A 19,866-nucleotide genomic window follows, 5' to 3' on the forward strand; every position below is an offset into this window, starting at 1 on the left:
TAATATGAGTGCAATCAATAACACCAATGCACCTTGGAAATTTACATTTTGAAAAGAACTCTTGCCTAGTTACTGAGATTTCTTCTTCTGTTTCGGGAAACCTAATAAACTTTGAACTAAGTCTAGCTATAGCTCTTGATACACGTGTTATAGTTCTTGAAGCAGTTGATTTATGCACACCCACAAAATCGCCACACACATCAAGAAACGAACCTGACGCAAAATACCTCAAAGTCATTAGTACCATTTGTTTTGATGTAACGGCGAAGTTCCTGAAAAATTATAAAATCAATGTAATACTTCTTAAGTTAAAACTAAAATAAAATGGCAATTATGCAGAAACAGTGGTGAGTTATTTAAATGCAAATTCTGAGGGGAAAGCTTAGTTGTACATAACTTTAATTACCTATCTGTTGGATGTTTGATTTCTGATTGAATTAGATCATGTACATATAATACTGCTTGTTTTGATAGCCGAAACCTTTCAACAAACTCAAAATCACGAAAACATAGAAAATAATCTGGACGCTGCCTGAATATTCTTGGTATTCGTTCATTCGCAATCAAGTTTATAAGTTCAACAAAATCCTCATCCTCCAATATTTCGTTATTCATTTTTATATAAATATAAATTAAAAAATAAATATAAATGATTCTTTGCATAAAATATTGTTTTAACACAAATTATCAGTATCATAATTCATAATTATCAAAATGTATGTATGATGGATCTATGGCAAAAATATTGCTAAACCTAGTTTAAACCATCAAGATCGGCGGTTTATCTAAACTTGGTTTTAAACTGGGTTTAAGCGTTAAACTAATCTTGTACAACATGTGATTTGGTCTTAAACCGAGTTTAAGAAAAATCTTATTTAAACTTAGTTTAAACTAGACTGGTACAACTGGCCCATATAGGTAGAACCATGATGAATAATATTTATAATAATGTTTCAGACCATCAATATGAAAAAAATCTAGTATAATGTAACTGATGGAACATATACTTTGAACTGAGGTTTTTTTCATCAGTAAACATATTATATACTAAATCTGTTGCAAAAAATTGGAAAAATAATGTGAACGTAGATTAGTGTGTAGTGAAGGGAGTTGAGGGAATTATTTATACTTACTTACCTGAAACATGAAATTAACTTATTAAATTAACTTAACGCACTAATCCACTGAGCTATTACTATTTATAATAATGTTTCAGACCATCAATATGAAAAAAATCTAGTATAATGTAACTGATGGAACATATACTTTGAACTGAGGTTTTTTTCATCAGTAAACATATTATATACTAAATCTGTTGCAAAAAAAATGGTAAAAAAATGTGAACGTAGATTAGTGTGTAGTGAAGGGAGTAGAGGGAATTATTTATACTTACTTACCTGAAACATGAAATTAACTTATTAAATTAACTTAACGCACTAATCCACTGAACTATACGTCCACGAGATATTAGATTAAAAACTAACACATATAAGTTGTTTCTAATATTTTTTTTATTTATTACAACATATAATGAAAGAACATGATTTAGCAAACCGTATCGTATGACCTAGTTTCACAATTACAAATATATTCATTGTTACAATATTTACTTAACACTTTTTGAACAAATTGATTTCCCTTCATTAATAATACATATATACACTTTGGATTATATCTGCAATGTTCAATCCAAACGTCATCTTCTCGTTTCCAATTATGAAGAATAAGTCCACAGCAAAAGCATTCGACGATATCTTCTACACCTGTATATTTTAACCCACATTCAGCTAGAGCATATTTATTTTGAAAACAATTTAAAGGAAAATGTTCGAAAGATCTTAATCTTGAATAAATTGAAGTATATCCTGGATGGGTTGGAACTGAATTATTTCGTATACGATGAACTAATGATTGAAAATCGCTTGAAAGTTTTGGTAAATTCATTTCTTTAATTAATTGAAATAATAACTTGAAAAAACACAACTCGAATACACGACGGATCAGCAGTAACTAAATTTAAAATTATTAACTTGCAACTAAATAGTAGAAATTAAATATATAAATTTTTTAAAACTAGAACAGTGTAACCAACGTGATTAAAAACATAAAAACAATCTCCCTGTAATTTTTATAAAAATTAGCGATATTTGATTGAAAAAATTTTAAAAAAAGGGGGAAAATAGTTGATACGGTAAATATTTTTGTGTAAGGGGCAAATAGGTGGACAATCTTGTGTAATCACCGTATTGTGTTACGCGGTAAATCAGTGTGCTCCAAGGGGGAATTTTACCGTGGAAAAGCTGGCTGTGAACATACAAATATATACTACTAATTTCAGGCCTTATTATTATTATTAAACCACTGGGTATACCCAATACCTAGAATATCAGCATACGGCAATTTTTTTGCCATGCCATGTGCTTGCCATAACGGGACGTCATATATTTTATAATAGAGATTTTTATATTTTAAAGATTTTACATTTTATTACAATTTTATTAAGGGGCAAGACAGAAGAAAAAGAAAAAAAATAATAGTTATTGTTATATTGGGGATTTTTTGGACATGTGTCCTGTCACGGTCGCCATATGTGAACTTTCGGCCTTTTTTAGGGGCTTACTGATCACCCATCACACAAGGGGAACACTTATGTGATGACCCATAGACCGAACCGCGTGGTGTCCTTTGGACACGTCGGTAGAATCTATGGGCTTTTGTACACGCAATGGGAAATGAATCCCAAAGATCTATTTAAAAGGGAAAAAGTAAATAAAATAATATTAATAAATAAGAAAACGTGGCAAAGTTGAAGGTAATTATAATAGTGTATTTTGCATGGCAATTACTATTTAGAAACAATATATATATATATACTAGTTAGGCACATGGCAGAGTGCACATAACACAGAAAAATATATAATAATTAGGCACATGGCAATGCATAAGAAACAAGGGGAAAAAAAAATATATAATAATTAAGCACATGGCAATGCATAAGAAAACAGGGGAAAAAATATATGAAAAGATGGAATACCAATGTTACGGCTCCGACAAGCGGTTACCGGCAAGGGAATGGTATGTCAGACGACATACCATTATATAAACATCAGAGAGAAAGGACCCACGGCTCCGCAAAACGGTTACCGGGGCATTGCGGACAAAATGAAAGAAAAAATATATAAAAAAAAACATTATAGTGATATATAATAAAAAAACCAGGGGAAGTAGGGGGGAAAAGATATTTTACGACTGCAGCTGATGCCTTGAGACGTTGGTAACCGGTGGCTGCGATAGGCTGGCCTCGTGGGCCATCGACACCTCAACTCGTGAGCGACATGGCCCATCTGCACCGGTTACAATGATGACGATTGAATATGTTGGTCGCCGAGCCATCCTCGGCCCCAGATCTGAACTTAGCCCATCATGTCGTCGACGGCAACAGATGAAAAATTGAAAAAAAGAATGGCGATGTTGACCGCGTGGGTTGACCGGACCGGATCGTCGGCAGATTGAACACAGGAACACAGGAACAAAGAACAACACGTACGTGGACTCGAACCAGCGATCGTGAAAAAAGTGTCGAGGCATCAACGGACAGCTTGGCTTGTCGGTGACCGTTGACGAAATCTTGAAAGAGTGGGGAAGCAGTGTCGCTTTTTGCGGGGAAAGACAATATTATTGGGCTTCATAACGTCTTGTCAGCAGGTACTGGCGGACGCGATCGTATCGCCGACGGCGGCAGGTGGTAACAGCTGCCGAGACAGACCGCCGGACACTGCCTTGAGGAGGGGGCGGGGGACAATAATAATTATGTAATAGGACTATTGTTCGTCTTAATCGCAACGCGCTATGGTGATTAGATAAATACAATTAAAGTAATGGTCGCAGACCGATAGGTATGGTGATATATTGATTAAAGGGAAAGGTGGGTTCAATTGAATAATGATATTGTAGAGGCTAAAATTCTGTGACGTTACACGATATTTGATTGAAAAAATTTAAAAAAAACGGAAAAAAATAGTTGATACGGTAAATATTTTTGTGTAAGACGGACAATTGTATGTAATCACCGTATTGTGTTACGCGGTAAATCGGTGTTCTCGGAGAAGAACATTTTCGCTTAAACAATTTTTTTTTATCGCGTAAAAGCTGGCAGTGATTACATAAAATTGTCCGTCTATTTGCCTCTTACACAAAAATATTTACCGAATCAACTATTTTTTTCCGTTTTTTTTAATTTTTTCAATCAAATATCACTAATTTTTTATAAAAATAATATTTCAAGTAAAGAACACAAATTATTTAATAAACTTTTTTATAAAAATTTAAAAAAAACTGAAAATCTAATAAAAAAATAGTTGATACGGTAAATATTTTTGTGCAAGGTGCAAATAGGTGGACAATCTTGTGTAATAACCGTATTGTGTTACGCGGTAAATCAGTGTGCTCCAAGTGAGAACTTTCCCCTTGAAAAAAATTTTTACCGTGGAAAAGCTGGCTGTGAACATACAAATATATACTACTTATAGTCTATGGTTTATTATACTTTAACATCACTAAACATATTGCATACGAGTCTGCAATGAAATACCACATTTTATGTCTTTGTTGTCCTTGCTATCATAATATGTAGCACATATGTGTGTGCGTGTGTTTGTGTAGGAGAGATGTTCTCGGAGCGCGGCGTACCATCCACGTCCGACTTTCGTGATATTCACTATAAATTATGCTCAAATATTCGAAGTATTAAACATATCGGGCGTCGGTGCAGTCGCGCCTAACTATCGTGTAAAGTTTTTCGATTTCGATTCTATGGGTCAAAGTAAAGACATAAAATCACAAAAGCAGGTATTGTGTAGAGAAATATATATTTTGTTCAACAAAATGTAAGTACGTTAATATCAATAATTGAAGTTTGTTTGTAATGTAACGAGCTGTGACTTTATCTATGAGTTCTTGGTAGTAATATAATAGTAATAGTGATCGAGAGTAACGGTGTAGTGCCAATTATATTAATGATAATCATAATCACTATTCATATGAATATTCCTTAAAATAGGTCAAGCTAGAATTGTGTGATTTATGTTTAACGAATATTGCACTATCCATAACCACGTAAGAGACATCCTGTTGTGTGATAAAATGACTCGAGTAAGGACTGGGGATTCTCTACGAGAGGAGCTCGTTGACGACACGATCATCAGACGAACTTACCAACGACTAGCAACTAGAAGCTGAATACTCAACACTAGAAGTCACATCTCGTTATTACCATTTAACTAATAAATTAATTGGACTTAGTTATTTTTTCATATTATTTAAATATTGGACTTGTAATAAATCGAGTATTTCTTAAAAACATCAAGTGTTGAATTATTCCATTCAAGTTTCTTGACAATTCTAGAAGGGCTCGCTACAGTAACACTTTAAGTCAACTAGGCAGTTGTAATTAATATTTAATTAAAATAGCGCGAGATTAAAATGTTCCTTCATTTTAAATAAACAAGATGATATATGAATACAGCTCACACTTATTTATTTATAGGTAGTGGCAAAGATTGACACACTATTTCTATGGTCACTTTATGCACGAACACTAAATGTTTTTATATGAATAAAGCCTTTTACGACTCGTGTTTATTCTATAACTAACTTCGTGCATTAGCTAATATTTTAATGAAAACAATTCACAAGTTAAATACTGCATTCATTTCCATGCCCAGTTTCGCCTTGACCAATATATTCTTGAGAGCTTTAATAGTGCGGCGGCTATTAAGGTAGTCGAAAATAATGTGCAAACCACATGCATGTGACAAGGCGGCAATAGGTCGACGTACACATTATCCTTAATCGAGGATAGCTCAGATGTCGCTTTTGCCATGGTAAATAGTCTCTTTTGAAATGCGGCAACTGTAGTGATCACCGAAACAAGTAGCAGCCCGTCGTACGCTGCTGACTTCTTCGAGCATTGTTGGTTGTTGGACAACCGAAACACGTGCATAAAGAGACATACGGCTCCTGCTATTAATATCAAACTAGAGGCAATGAACGTGAACACATAAGTCTCCCATCCCAAAATCACTGAACTTGCTGGCACAGTATTCACAACCTGTAGAATTGGCGTCGGTTAGTGCATGTTTCGTTTACAATAATTATCCATACCCTGTACAATCAGAGGCGTTCTCGGGATTTTTTTTATTGGGGGGTGGGGTTGAATATTTATTAAAAGGTGAGTCGTGGGGGCAACTCCCACACTCCATTTTTAAATTTAAAAACAACATACATTCAATTATAACAAATTATATTTTTAATTAAAATATTTGATTACAAAATTATATCAAGTTTTCTTGATCTTTGAGCAATCACATCAAGAACTTTTTCGGCATAAATTGGAATTTTTCTATGAACGGCCAACAATGTTCAGCAGTTCAGATGATTCTATAAATGACATAAAATTATTTAAAATATGATATAAGAAGTTATAATATTAATAAAATATGTACTCCTTATTTCAGTCATTGAGTTTCATAAATATGTTTTTAGTCGTTTCATACATGAAAATGATCTCTCGGAAGTGAATGTAGATACTGGTATGGTACATAATATTTTTAATAATTGATAAATATTTGGAAAAATTGACTGTGTACATAAACGTAAAGCATCTGGCTGCCTCGGGTTTTTTATTATTTTCTTTCAGTTTTGTTTGCCATAATCTTAATTCGGCAATGACTATCTGAATGTCTGCGTCCAGATAAAATCTGACAAATTATTTAAACGATTCATATTCTATATCTATTTGATCAGAAGATAAGCACTGAAAACCTGAAAAACATAATTAATTTATAATATATTTTTATACAAAAATAACAGTTTAAATTGGTTGAAACTGACCTTCAAAAATATTCTAAGAGTAAGAAATCTTTCTTTTTAATTACTTATAAAAGAATCAATACAAGGTATTTATGGTAATTTTATAGCAGTCTTCAGGATTTATTTACTTAACACATGCAAAAGGGCTTGGACGATTTTTTGACGTTTGTTTAATCTCTTTACAGAAATGTTGATGTCCAAAATTAATGCGATTTTCTAATTGAATTAAAAAATTAAAATGAATGGTATTTAATTAAGTATATTTATCTCCGCTTCTTTAAACATACGTTTAAATTCTTTATCAATATTTTTCATTACATTTTCAAGTATTGAAATGTTACATTGAGCTAACTCTACACTTACCTTAAGATTTATGTAATTTTTTTGTAAACATTTTCATTGTGGCAGACCGTGAAAAAACATCAGCACCCCAGCACCCCCTGTAAGAAATGCGGATAACTTTGGAAGGGATAAAGCACTAACGAAGGGATAAAGTGCACTAACGAGCACTAACTAAGCACAAACGAATAAAATTTGTTTGGACCCGAAAATCGAAATGGGGGTGCTGGCATGTCCCCAGCACCCCCCTGTAAGAAATAGGAATAACTTTGGAAGGGATAAAGCACTAACGACGGGATAAAGTGCACTAACGAAGCACAAACGAATAAAATTTGTTTGGGCCCAAAATTCGAAATGGTGGGGGGGGGGGTGCTGGGGACATGGACACCTTTCTGAAGATGCAAGTACCCAAAGTTTTGGGGGATAAATACAATCTTCAGAAATATATGTTTCTACAAAATAATCAGCAAACTTTTGTAGTCTTTCATCGATGGGACACTCGCTCATAATGTCGTCGGTGAAACAATCACTTACATCTTCCGGATTTAGAAATAATAAGCCATTAATAAGCCACCGTAACCATTTACCAATTTCAGACGACTCGTCTTTATACACACTTGATAAGCTAATTTCTTGTATTTTACGGTACCAAGACTGGGTCAAGTGAAATAGGCATCCTGAAATATTGGTTTGTGTCTACATTTCAGAAACTGCATTAATTATAGCCCTTTCAGCCTACAGTTATATTGACCTAACCTATAATTTAACACAAAGTCTTTGCATTTTTTTGCTTATTGCACGATAAACATAAATATACTTTTGTTTACATTTATTTGATAATAAGCAAAATAGTAATGGAACATAGTAATCATTAAGATATCCATAAATCGAAAAAAATTGAAAAAAAACCTAGCACTATAATCGAAAGTTCCGCCCATATAAATCTTATCAACTGTAGATAAAAATTGAAGATTTGTTTCACACGAAAATATTATTATATTTTATTTCTCGTCATTGACCAATACAAATTTTCATTTTGTTTGGATTTCACGTCAATTGAATTGAGTACGTTGTGAGCATCAGCTATATTAATAGGATTTGGGGGAATCATTTTCCGTCGGTGTTGATAAATATTCTTTCTTATTCTATTTATATCGTTAATGGTTATATCTGATGAATTACTATTTTGTGCGATTTTAGTGAGAATAATTGTTTTTGGCCTGGTTCTTACATTTTTAATAGCTTTTCTTTTACATGCTGTATTTAGCACCTGCTTCTTCAATGCTTGGCTGGAATGTTCACCATGATTGTGCTGTGGTGTATCTGTATTGTTAATACAGATATTATTTTCATCTGTATACACTTTTGCTGTACAGTTCTTAGTTGTACACCACCATTGAATAAGTCCTTTATTACATGAATCAATTCGAAATTTAAAATTATTTAAAATCAACTCCTTTTTACCACGATCACATTCAATAATATTTGTGGTTAAATTGTGCAGCTGTGGATAAATTAATATTGAATTTTCTGTTTTTCCCTTGTATAGAACCTGTGAAAACCCTGTCCTAATTATATTTATCCGTGTCCAACCTTTTCTTGGATGAATAGAAAACCAAATACATCTGTATGTGTTTTAATATTATACTTAATCGTTTACATATAAAAACTGCAGAATACAAAATTTGGGTGCTTGAATATTATTATGATATACAATGAAAATTAAAAAAAAAATTGGATGCTATTCTACTGAACAGTAGTTACATGCCTTTTCATGGATGTTTTATATTTGAAAACAAAAAACAAAAAATTCCAGGTGAAGACGTTTTGTCATTCTAGTAACTTGTATGTTCTGGTTTGTAGATCTAGAATAGATACTATTTTATGAATGGTGTAACGCTATGTCCTACGTAAACGCGGCGAGTGTGGGCGAATTTTCTTCTTAGTTTCTGACCATGCTGTTCCTTTTTCGTGTCACAATGCAAAGCGGCGAAATACAAGTGTTTTGTTTTTTTCCACGATTTCGCGTTCACATAGGACACGGCGTAAAGTCTAGACCGTAGACAGTAGACGTGTAGTAAAAGGATAATATAGTAGTTTGATAAATCAAGTTTGAGAGTGCATAAAATTGAATTATTAATTATTTATCGTACAACATGGTTTCCATATAGGTACTAATGTCTAGCTATTTCTATTTTTAGTGCAAAATACCAATCGCCGATTTAGTTAAATTGTTATTTGTTTTCATCAAAACAACATTTCAGAAAAAGTATTTTTCGTTTTAGGTTCTGAATGAAGTGAGGTTATATTGATTTTACAATAATGTATATTTTTTTGTGTTAATCATCACGTTTTAGAGTAGAAATAATGCTTTGATTTTTGACTCAATCCCCTGATAGCAGACATGCGGAGAACTTGATGTGAAAGAATTACGTGCAGACAACTTCATCGAGCTGATGATCTCATCTATAATTGCAATAACGCAATTATTGTTACTCGTGATGTAAAGGTGGTCGTTAGGGGGCTGTCCTAGCCTCCACCTGTCGATTTTGTGTATTTTTATTTTGAGCAATAAATGATGGCGGCCTACTGTTAGCCGACTGGAATAAAAAATGTTTAGGTTAGGTTAGGTTAGGTCCCCACGCCGTTGGGAACGTGCTAGGTTGGTCTTGCTGTTCAAGGGCCAGGGCAAGCCGCGCGATTCACCCTTGAGTTATCGGCCGATAAGTCTGCTGGATGGCGTCGGAAAAGTTTATGAGAGGCTATTTCTGGACAGATTAGGCGACAATCTTGAGTGATCTGGAGCCATCAGCAGCACTCAGTATGGATTCAGGCGTAAGAGGTCCACGGTAAATGCGCTGGATGATGTCATCACGGTAGCCCGTGCTGCGGGCAACATACCAGTGCAGGACAGGAACCTTGCGGTGCTCGTTTCACTTGATGTGCAAAATGCCTTCAACTCGGCGTCATGGATTCGGATTGACGAAGCGCTTAGGAAAGCTTCCATCCCGGAATACCTAGTGGCTGTATTGCAGTCGTACATGGGTGTCAGGGAACTGCTATTCGACGACAGCCCAAGTCTTTCCGTCAGGAGTGGCGTCCCCCAATGCTCTGTCCTGGGACCCACTATGTGGAACGTTATTTATGACGGCGTGATCCGACTCCCGGTTAAGTTGGTGGCCTTTGCGGACGACGTTGCTATGGTAGTGGTGGCCCACAATGCTGTCCTGCTGGAGCAGTTGGTAAACCCCATCTTGTCGGAGATCACTGACTGGATGTCCGCGAAAGGATTACGGTTCGCCCCATCAAAGTCAGAGCCAGTGGTATTAACGAGGAAGCATTCCTACCGTGCCCCAAACTTGCTCCTGCAGGGTACTGTCGTAGCAGTGAAGTGGTCCATTAGGTACTTGGGTGTTCATCTGGATACCCGACTATCTTTTGGCGAGCATACCGCTATTGTTGCTTTGGTGGCACGCAAGGCAGCAGGTGCCCTCGGAAGGTTGATGCCGAATGTTGGCGGTCCAACCCAATTAAAATGGAGCCTTCTTATGACGTTAGTTCATAGTCGGCTACTAAATGCCGCTCCAATTCGGGCTGGGAAAGTGTCTGGCGTTCAAAAGTACAAAATCTCCCTGCTTTAGGCCCAGAGATGCGCGGCGTTGAGGGTGGCCAGGTGCTATCGCACCGTCTCAGATATCGCGTCCCTGGTGCTGGTACGGATGTCTCCGGCTTTTCTACTTCCAGGTGGCAGGAGCAGACTTTATGCAATGCAAAGAACTGGTGTCGTGATGACGAAGCAGGAGATTATGGCCGACATCTTCTTTCGTTGGCAGTCAGTGTGGGAGTCGTCACCAAATGTGGCATGAACTAGGCGCCTGATTCCTGATCTCACAAGGTGGTGGCACTTTGGCATTAAACATGTGAGCTACCACATGGCCCAAGCTCTGACGGGTCATGGCTGCTTTCAGCAGTACTTGCATATGAGGGGAGAGCGCGGAGTACTGCTTGCTTCCACTGTATGGCGGTGTGCGATAACGTGGAGCATACACTTTTCCTCTGTCCTTTTTGTGATGCCGAGTGATGCGCTTTGGCTGAATCGTTGGGGAGACAAGCCCGTCAAGAGGATGTTCTGGACCTATTGTGTGGTCCAGTTCCAGTGGATCTACCCACAGATCTGAGGCAGAAGCAAAGGATACTAGTAACTGCAAGCAGACGTATGGAGTTGTACGTAAGGAGTTGTTCGTTGAGATGGTGAAAGGGATCCTGAGCCGCAAGGAGGATTTGGAGAGAGAGTGGCAACTGGCGGAGGCTGCAGTTCAGTAAAATGACGGTCTTCCTCAATTTTTTGACCTAGTTAAGTTCTTATTTGTTGTAGGCCGAACGGCCACCTATTGTGGTTATAGGCCACTATTGTTGTATATTTCAATGTTGTGTGATTAACTTGTACTATTCAGTGTAATGTTGGTATTTTTGTAATAAATGATGCGGTCAGGGAGGCAGCAATGGGGAAACCTACTTCCCTCCATGATTCGCGATTAAACCTGGATAAAAAAAAAAAAAAAAAAAAAAAAGGTAAGGTTATATTAGGTTCCCGCCTTCGGGAGGCATGAGCATGCAACTGCGTGCGTCAAAATTATGTTATTTCCATACTATATTATTATTTAATTATAAAAAGTTCTATATAAAAGATAATAAATATGAGTCATAAATTTGTTCGGTAAAATGTAATAGCCTGGCTTACTGAAAATGAATCAAATACAGCAAATTTAGTTCAACTAGAAAACAATTCACTTGAGTTTATTGTAAGATATTTATAAATTAATTATGTTCCATAAAATATCATGAATAATATTATTAACAACATACACAATATAATTATTATTATATTTCATTATTTCTGTTAGTGATCATGCTATTACTTCAAAAATAACAAAAAAACATCAACGTTTAATGATTTAATACATTTTGTATTTAGGACATAAATAACACAGATATAATGATTTTGGAATCTCCAGTTGATTTTTATAAAACTTCTACATAAAACCAGAATGCAGTACTCATTGAATCCTCACGATTTTATACTTAAGGATTTACAAAATAATTTAGGGTTTACCATTAGTACTCTTATGAGCTCTTAAAATTTTTGTACTCTCACTTTTTTATATTGGCAACAATGTACTATTTTTTTCTATTTCTATTCAATTCCGAAAATACCAAAATGCCACAAATCGTAATAAACTTATAAGCTAATCTAATAAAGTAATAACATAAATATAAATTAAATTGGCACGGACGTTATCCATGTTATCGACGTTCTTCTCCGAAATGTCTACGGTAAACATGTCACATATTGTATGATCGTTGTTGGAAAATTGGAATTAGTCTGTGTCAGTATTTACTACTATGTACTACAACTGTACTAGTACTATACAGTTTAGTTCGTTAACTTCCCGCTTACGCATCAAGCTATAATTCGTAAATTGTGTTCATCAAAAATATCTTGCCGAAAATGTAAATTTAATGAAAAATTAATAAGAGAATACCCAATGTTAAAAATTTTAATCATTATTATAAGCTAAAATTAATTAATTATTAAACCTAATTATTCTGAATTAATGTACAATTTTATAATAAAAACAAAATATGTATTTAATATGATTATTTATTTATTATATCATAATATCACAGAATATAATATAATATATTCACTGTTTAATGCCTCATTGCCAGTCATTGGTTTTTGAAAAGTATCAGTTTGGTATACATTGATCTTATTTTTGTCTGGTAATTTCGTTTTATAATTTCATGGAACATTCTTATGTCCAGCTATTTCTGAATAACTAACTTAGGCAACTGATCTTTATGTGTATCAACAATAGATTGATTATCATCACAGCCACTTGATTGGAAACTTATTTTGTATTGATATAAGTTAATTTTAACTTGAGTACAAAAACAAAACTGACTATTTGTAATTTTTAACATTATAATAGCTTCTAAAAACTCTCCGTTTTCAAGCATATTTTTATAATAATATCACTGGACTTATACAATCCTGCACAGTCCTTTTGACTAAGCAACTTCCGACTTCTATTTGAATTACTATCAGATGTATATATGTACAACATTTTCTTACAGTTTTCACAATTAATTTTATTTTCAATTGCTCTACTCACAAAACCAGCTATATAATAACTTACATTTTCAACAAATAATCCAACCTCCCTTACATCTAAAAAATCATAATCAATATTTGTCTCTTTGATTGAAAATAAAAATAAATAGACCATTTTATACAATTCTGATTCATACACATTAGATAGGTACAGTTTTTTTATGAACTTTTAAAAATTGTTCATTTGAACTTGGAAATTCATCCATTTTACCCATATTTTTTAATGAAATAAAATATTCAACTATTATATTTAACAGTAAGATAGTATATTTAAAAGTAACTCGGTGAGATGTTAACATAATGGAGAACAGATAAAATGTGAAAAACCAATAATAGGTACTATAAATGTATGAAATAGATACAAAAAGTACCTCTATCTTTTTTTGGCTTGTAACAATGCCACGACTATTTACTACTTCGATTTATAAATTAAAATGGACGCCTATGCTACTGCTTCGACATCCATTGCTCCGATTATCAATAACTACGATATTAAAACAAATTATATTACTACTTCGATGAGTCAATGGCAGTCCGAAAATTGATAAGAGTGGTTATAAAATGATCAAGAGTGGTTATACGATGGTTACAGTGTGACCAACTTGAGGTGGCGTTGCACAGCAAGTCGAGGGATATTTTCGATTTGCGGAGCGTAGCGACGAGTGCCGCTAGCATGGCATCACTGACATTCATCACCCTACTTCGATATTCTAGTATCTATTCTGTGGTATAACCGCGGTTCTGTGTGAAATATTTATCTATGATATAATATCGGACTCGTATTGTTATCTGTAAATTTTTATAATATTCGGAGTAATAATTGTTCGGAGCATTATGTTATCGTGATAGTATAATATCGGACTAGTTGCATTCGTAACATTTTTTATTTGGATTAATATGTTCGTGGTATTATGTTATCGTGGTAGTACATCATCGTGGCAGTAGTAGAAAGCCATCTTTTTTACCTATGTGAAACATATCATATTCATATTTCAATCAATTATGTAGGTATTTAACTTAGATAACTAAAATTATATAAATTTGGAAAACCCAATGCTTTATGCTTTATGTTAAGAAGATATTATGTTGTATAATTTGTTAATTTATTTAAGTTTATTATTTGTTAATTATACATATTACATATGTATTTATTTAATATAATTTATATTTCTATATCAGATTAACTACCTAGTAAATAAAAAAATAAATATTTTTTAAAAACAATATGGTGTATCTCAATTACTATAGTAAATGATTATATTAAACAGATAATATTTAATAATTTTTAAACAAAGTAAATTAACGATTTCTATGTATTCAGAGAAATAATTCATGAATAAACAGATACTAATGTATAATTTATATACTTAGATTCAGGATTTAGAGCCAAGACTAAAAGGGGGCTACAATGATCCGAATAGTAAAAATACGGAACGTACGATCTCGGAATTTAATATCCTTTACCGCTATATTCCGGAAAGTAAAATTCCGGAATGTAAAATCCCGGACCGTAATTTGATAAGATGCACAAGGGCACAATAAAGTGTGAGAGTAGTCCCCTACCTCTGACGGTGGTTAAAAAGCGTCCCTTTAACAAATTATTCCTTTAACTATGCCGGGTTAAAAATGGGATGAGTATGCTTACGCAATCACTGTACAAAGTTGATAGTGGTTTAAGTTTAACCAATTAATATTAGAGTGTAAAAATTAAAGTTAACTACATCTTTATAAATACATAGGTGTCTAAAAATGTTCAACCAGTACTTTGATTATTAACTTCACCTAACTTCATAGATGTTACCTAACCATAGATAAGTACCTAATTGTGATACCGAATGTAGTAAACATCAGGTCCAGACCACCCCCCCCCCCGCCATGGTAATTTAAATTTATTCAAATAAAGATTTACTATGTTTTTTAATTCGTTTAATTAATTTTGCCATCCGAACACAAATTCTATAAATATCGATAAAAACATTATGCTCAGTAATAATCATCTTTAAAATATAATACGAGATTCCTTCAAAGATGCGCAATTAAATTAAATATCAAAAATATTTACCTTCCTAGTCACAATATATATTATAGTTTATAAGCAATAAAATTAAAAATTTATAAAATTCGTCAAATTCACGAAAGTTTGAAAATGGTTTGTTGTAAAAGAGACATACCATTTTTTAAATTGTTGCCTAAATAATTTACTTTGATAGATAACCAAATCTGTTTCTGTTATAATATATATGTTAGGAGACCCCCCCCCCATTAAACCCCAAGATTGCTTAAAGAGAGGGGGTAATCAACTCTTATGGTATATACTATAAGTTTAAATTGTTATATATATATATATTATTGGCTTTGTTGAATTTAAATAAAAAAATTTAATAGGTCAGAGCAATATAAATCATACGATTAGTAATATACTACGCAAACCACGGTCTTCGCTCAGAATTACTTTTCGTTTGCAATGATTTATCATTGAAGTCAAATTTATCAAATAGGTGATAGGTAACCAATGGTACCGTACATTAAAGAGACTTACTAAATTAAAAGGTACACTCATATAGGTACTTACAAATTTACAGGTATATATTAGTATATATTATATACTTACTCATAACAGTTTTTCTATTTAAGTATCTTAGAGGGGTCACTATAATGGATAGATGTGTTAAATTTCATTTCAATGATAATATAGTATAATATATAATGATTGAATACGAGAAACGATTTTATATTTATGCGCTCTTCGTACATTTAATATGCAGCTTGTAATAAATTACAAGCTATATTTTATGATATTATTGCTATTAAAGTAATTTATTTTACATTAGCAATACAGTAGGTTAAATAAATTTTTGCCAAATAAATCACATTTTAAAATATCATTGTGTGTATAAAATATATTAACATATTATAAAAGTTTCAACTATCAACTAATATTTTTAAATCACAACAAAATAACAAAAATGTTATTCTTTCCTTAAATACCTAATTTCATCCAAATTTGAACTTATATTCTATAAAAAAAGAGTATATGTACATAATTTTAAGAATTTTTGATGACGGTATGAACCATTAATGAGAAATTAATGAATTTTCAAATTTAAATCCTTAACTAAAAAAATTGAAAAATTGATACATTTTTAGCAACATAATAATTTACAACTTTTTGAGATTATTATGTATGGAAAATATTGTCATGTTAGATTTTTTGACATGATTGTTTGGGTTGTTTAAACCGAATAAAATAATTATTATTATAAAACAGTCAACATCTGTTACAATGTAACATTGTAACATGTTTGATCTCATAACGCCAGTTTAACCATTCTTTTAATAAAACCTTTTTTTAAATTTAATAACATATTACCAAAACCAAGTAGGTACGCTAAGAGAACAAGACTTTCCATTCAAAGAATTCATATAATCATTACACATTATATGGTCCTATGATTGTCCCTATGACTATTTATTTAAATATTAGGAATCCAATATTTGAAGGGATAAAACTGTCATCATTTATAATAGGTAAATTTCTTATTGACATAGGTGGATAGGCAATTTCCCTACCACCTTCGTTTACTCATCCCTAGGCGTCACTGCGGTAGTTCTTAATATTATTAAACTAAATTTAACCTCTTTTCTATGTTTCATTGTATAATATTATTATAATTTTTGTATTTCTTATTTATCCTGCCATCAACTCACTTGTTTTCTTTGGTTTACCTGGAGAATATAATTCCTCTAGTAGTCTAGTAGGTACTAGGTAGTTAGGTAGTCAGGTATGTCTAACAAATTTTTAGAACAATTATATACTATACCTAGTCAAAGTTGGAACAAAATCTACCAGGTGACTTGAAACCAAGTAAATTAGTAGGGTTATACCTATGTTCAAACATAGGTATAACCCTACTATGAAAAATATGTTCAAACATATTTTTCATACATACCAAGGTTAGGTTAGGTTAGGATAACCTACAGGGGAGTCTTCCAACCAGGGCGCTTCAGAGCAGGTAGCTTAGGATGCGGCGACTAGTAAACTGAGACCAATGTACTACCAACTGCAATCACGGTCAATATTAATAATCAAGACGATTTTCCGGCGTTGGTCAAAAGAGTGAAGAGTGGTGTCAACAGTGACACGATAGGTGACGCGATCACTGGCATGAGGAAGAAAAGAAGCGAGCCGAGGTCATCAGAGTGGCCGGGGACGACGCTAACGTTTGGCTGCCGGTGACTAGGTGCTGCGAAACAGACGAAGAGAAAGCTGCTGAGTAACGTAGCACACTCGGTGATGCTGTACGGCGCACCATTGTGGGCAGACGAGATGAGCGCAACAGGCTTGGCCGAACTCCTCAAGGTTCAGAGGTGAATCTGCCTGAGAGTGGCCTCCGCATATTGCATGACTTCAAGAGACGCAGTAGCAGTCATCACTGGGATCCCCCCACTAAACCTGCTCGCCAAGGAGAGAAAAAAGCTGCACGAAAAGAAGAGAAACCCGGAACTGGTAATTCCACCCGCAAACATCCTGGATACGTGGCAGACGGAATGGGAAAACAGCGAAGACGGAAGATGGACGTATGCCCTCATCCCAAACATCGGGACCTGGACAGGCCGCCGACACGGAGAAACAAGCTTCCACCTAACCCAAGCTCTGAGTGGTCACGGATGCTTCGCCGCGTACCTGAAGAGATTCGGAAAGTTGGAAACGTCGGAGTGCTGGTTCTGCGGACACGCAGTAGATGATGCCGAACACACAATATTCCACTGCGACGCGTGGCACTCGAGGAAGAGACAAGCGGAGATGACCCTAGAGACAGACCTAAACACAACAAACCTGATCCCCACAATGCTCGTCTCAAAGGAGAATTGGGTTGGGACACCATAGCGGCCATGATTGAAGCGATCATGAGGAAAAAAGATGAGGAAGAGAGAAGAAGGCAGGCGGCCGCACTAAAATGAGGAAACCCAAGCACGAGAAATCCAGGGCGGCGGGCATAGACCGTTGAAGAGGACATAATGAACGAGAAAAAACCAGGGCGGCGGACTCCGGTCGGCCCACCAAGAGGACCCCGCAACCAAAACAAGCACCAAACGCACTATGTAACAAAACATATTTATTATTGTAAGGGGGCTACTTGGGGAATTGTCTCACGTAACCCTCAGTTTGGCCTCTGGCCGTTGTACAATTGATTTATCAATAAATGATGAGACAGGGGGTGAAATGACCGAAAGGTTAGTACCACCCCGTGTCTCGATACCATGTAAAAAAAAACCTAACCATGTAAAAAAAGGCTGCTTCAACAGAGAGCTCTGGTTGAAATAAGAGACATTGACTCGTGGTCTAACCGAGATAACGTCGCCGACTCCATCTCCCTGGAGACAGCCCTCCCAAAGGATACTGCCCAGGTGGTGGGACTAAAGTAGGCGTGGGACAGGTCTCAGACCGCCCTGGTACTCATCCCGATGAAAGAGGTGAACGGGCTCATAATCAAAGGGAGAGTGAGAAACAGCTTGGTCAGCTGTCGGATCCGTCTATCCAAAAAAAATGGAAAAAGGTGCTTCAGATGTCTAGCCTTTGACCACGTAGTCAAAGAATGCAAGAGAGCAGGTAGAAGCGCATGCTGCAGACGATGTGGAGGGGCAGGGCATTTTGCAAAATAGTGCAAAGCCGACGCGGAGGCGGTGGCTACCTTCGGAAAAACCCTGAGGGAGGAATCCCGAAAGGCGAAGGGACCAGGTGCTGAGTCAGCTTTGCAATGATCAACTTCCTACAAGCTAACCTTAACAGGCCAAGAGCGTCCCAGGCGCTCATCATGCAAACAATGCATAAAACTAAAGCATCGATAGCAATTATCAGCGAACTGAACAGTGGATTCCGGACAGTGGCTCCGGCAGGCATGGCAGTGAAGATGCTACTTGCTGTATCTACAGGGCTCCAGACATGGATATCACTTGCAGCGGGCCGGGCGCCGGATTCGCCTGGATAGAGACCTCGGGGGTTCGGGTGTACAGCTGCTACCATTCACCAAACAAGAGGTGCTCAATTGATCAATACAAAAACTACCTGAGTCAACTTGAAACAAGATTAAGACAGATTCCAATTAACGTCATTGTGGCCGGCGACTTAAATGCGCATTCACCCAGCTGGGGTTCACCGTACACGTGTCCTAAAGGGGAGGCGCTATTGGACATGGCAAGTTCACTTGGCTTGGTAGCAGAAATGAAGGTGACGCTTCAACATATGAGCTGGGAGGTCGCTCCTCGCACATAGACGTGACGTTCGCCTCGCTTTCAATGATACGGCATATGCATTCGTGGCAAGTCTTGAAGACAGACATAGCCAGTGACCATCATCCAATATACTTCTCCGTTCATGGAAGTATAAATCACCATAGATCCAATCCTATGGGTTGGTCTTGGAGGCGGATGGATTATGATAAGCTGGTGTCGTTCCTACGGACAGACGATACGCTGGTAGA

General features: G+C 35.4%; 1 protein-coding gene and 1 pseudogene across 1 annotated transcript in view; both read right to left on the reverse strand.

The window, feature by feature from the left end:
- Positions 1-5,707: 5,707 nt before the first annotated feature.
- Positions 5,708-19,866, reverse strand: part of LOC149054621 (polycystin family receptor for egg jelly-like) — a 266,701-nt gene continuing 252,542 nt past the window's right edge. Inside the window, exon 32 of the mRNA XM_089230158.1 lies at positions 5,708-6,109. Within this exon, the coding sequence (XP_089086284.1) occupies positions 5,708-6,109 (402 nt within the window). The remainder of the gene's footprint in view (positions 6,110-19,866) is intronic.
- Positions 6,325-10,252, reverse strand: LOC149054622 (uncharacterized; annotated as a pseudogene).

The sequence above is a fragment of the Diuraphis noxia genome, unplaced genomic scaffold, assembly GCF_037042655.1.
Source record: "Diuraphis noxia isolate RWA-SAM2 unplaced genomic scaffold, SU_Dnox_SAM2 contig0006, whole genome shotgun sequence".
In the NCBI taxonomy this organism is placed as follows: Eukaryota; Metazoa; Arthropoda; class Insecta; order Hemiptera; family Aphididae; genus Diuraphis; species Diuraphis noxia.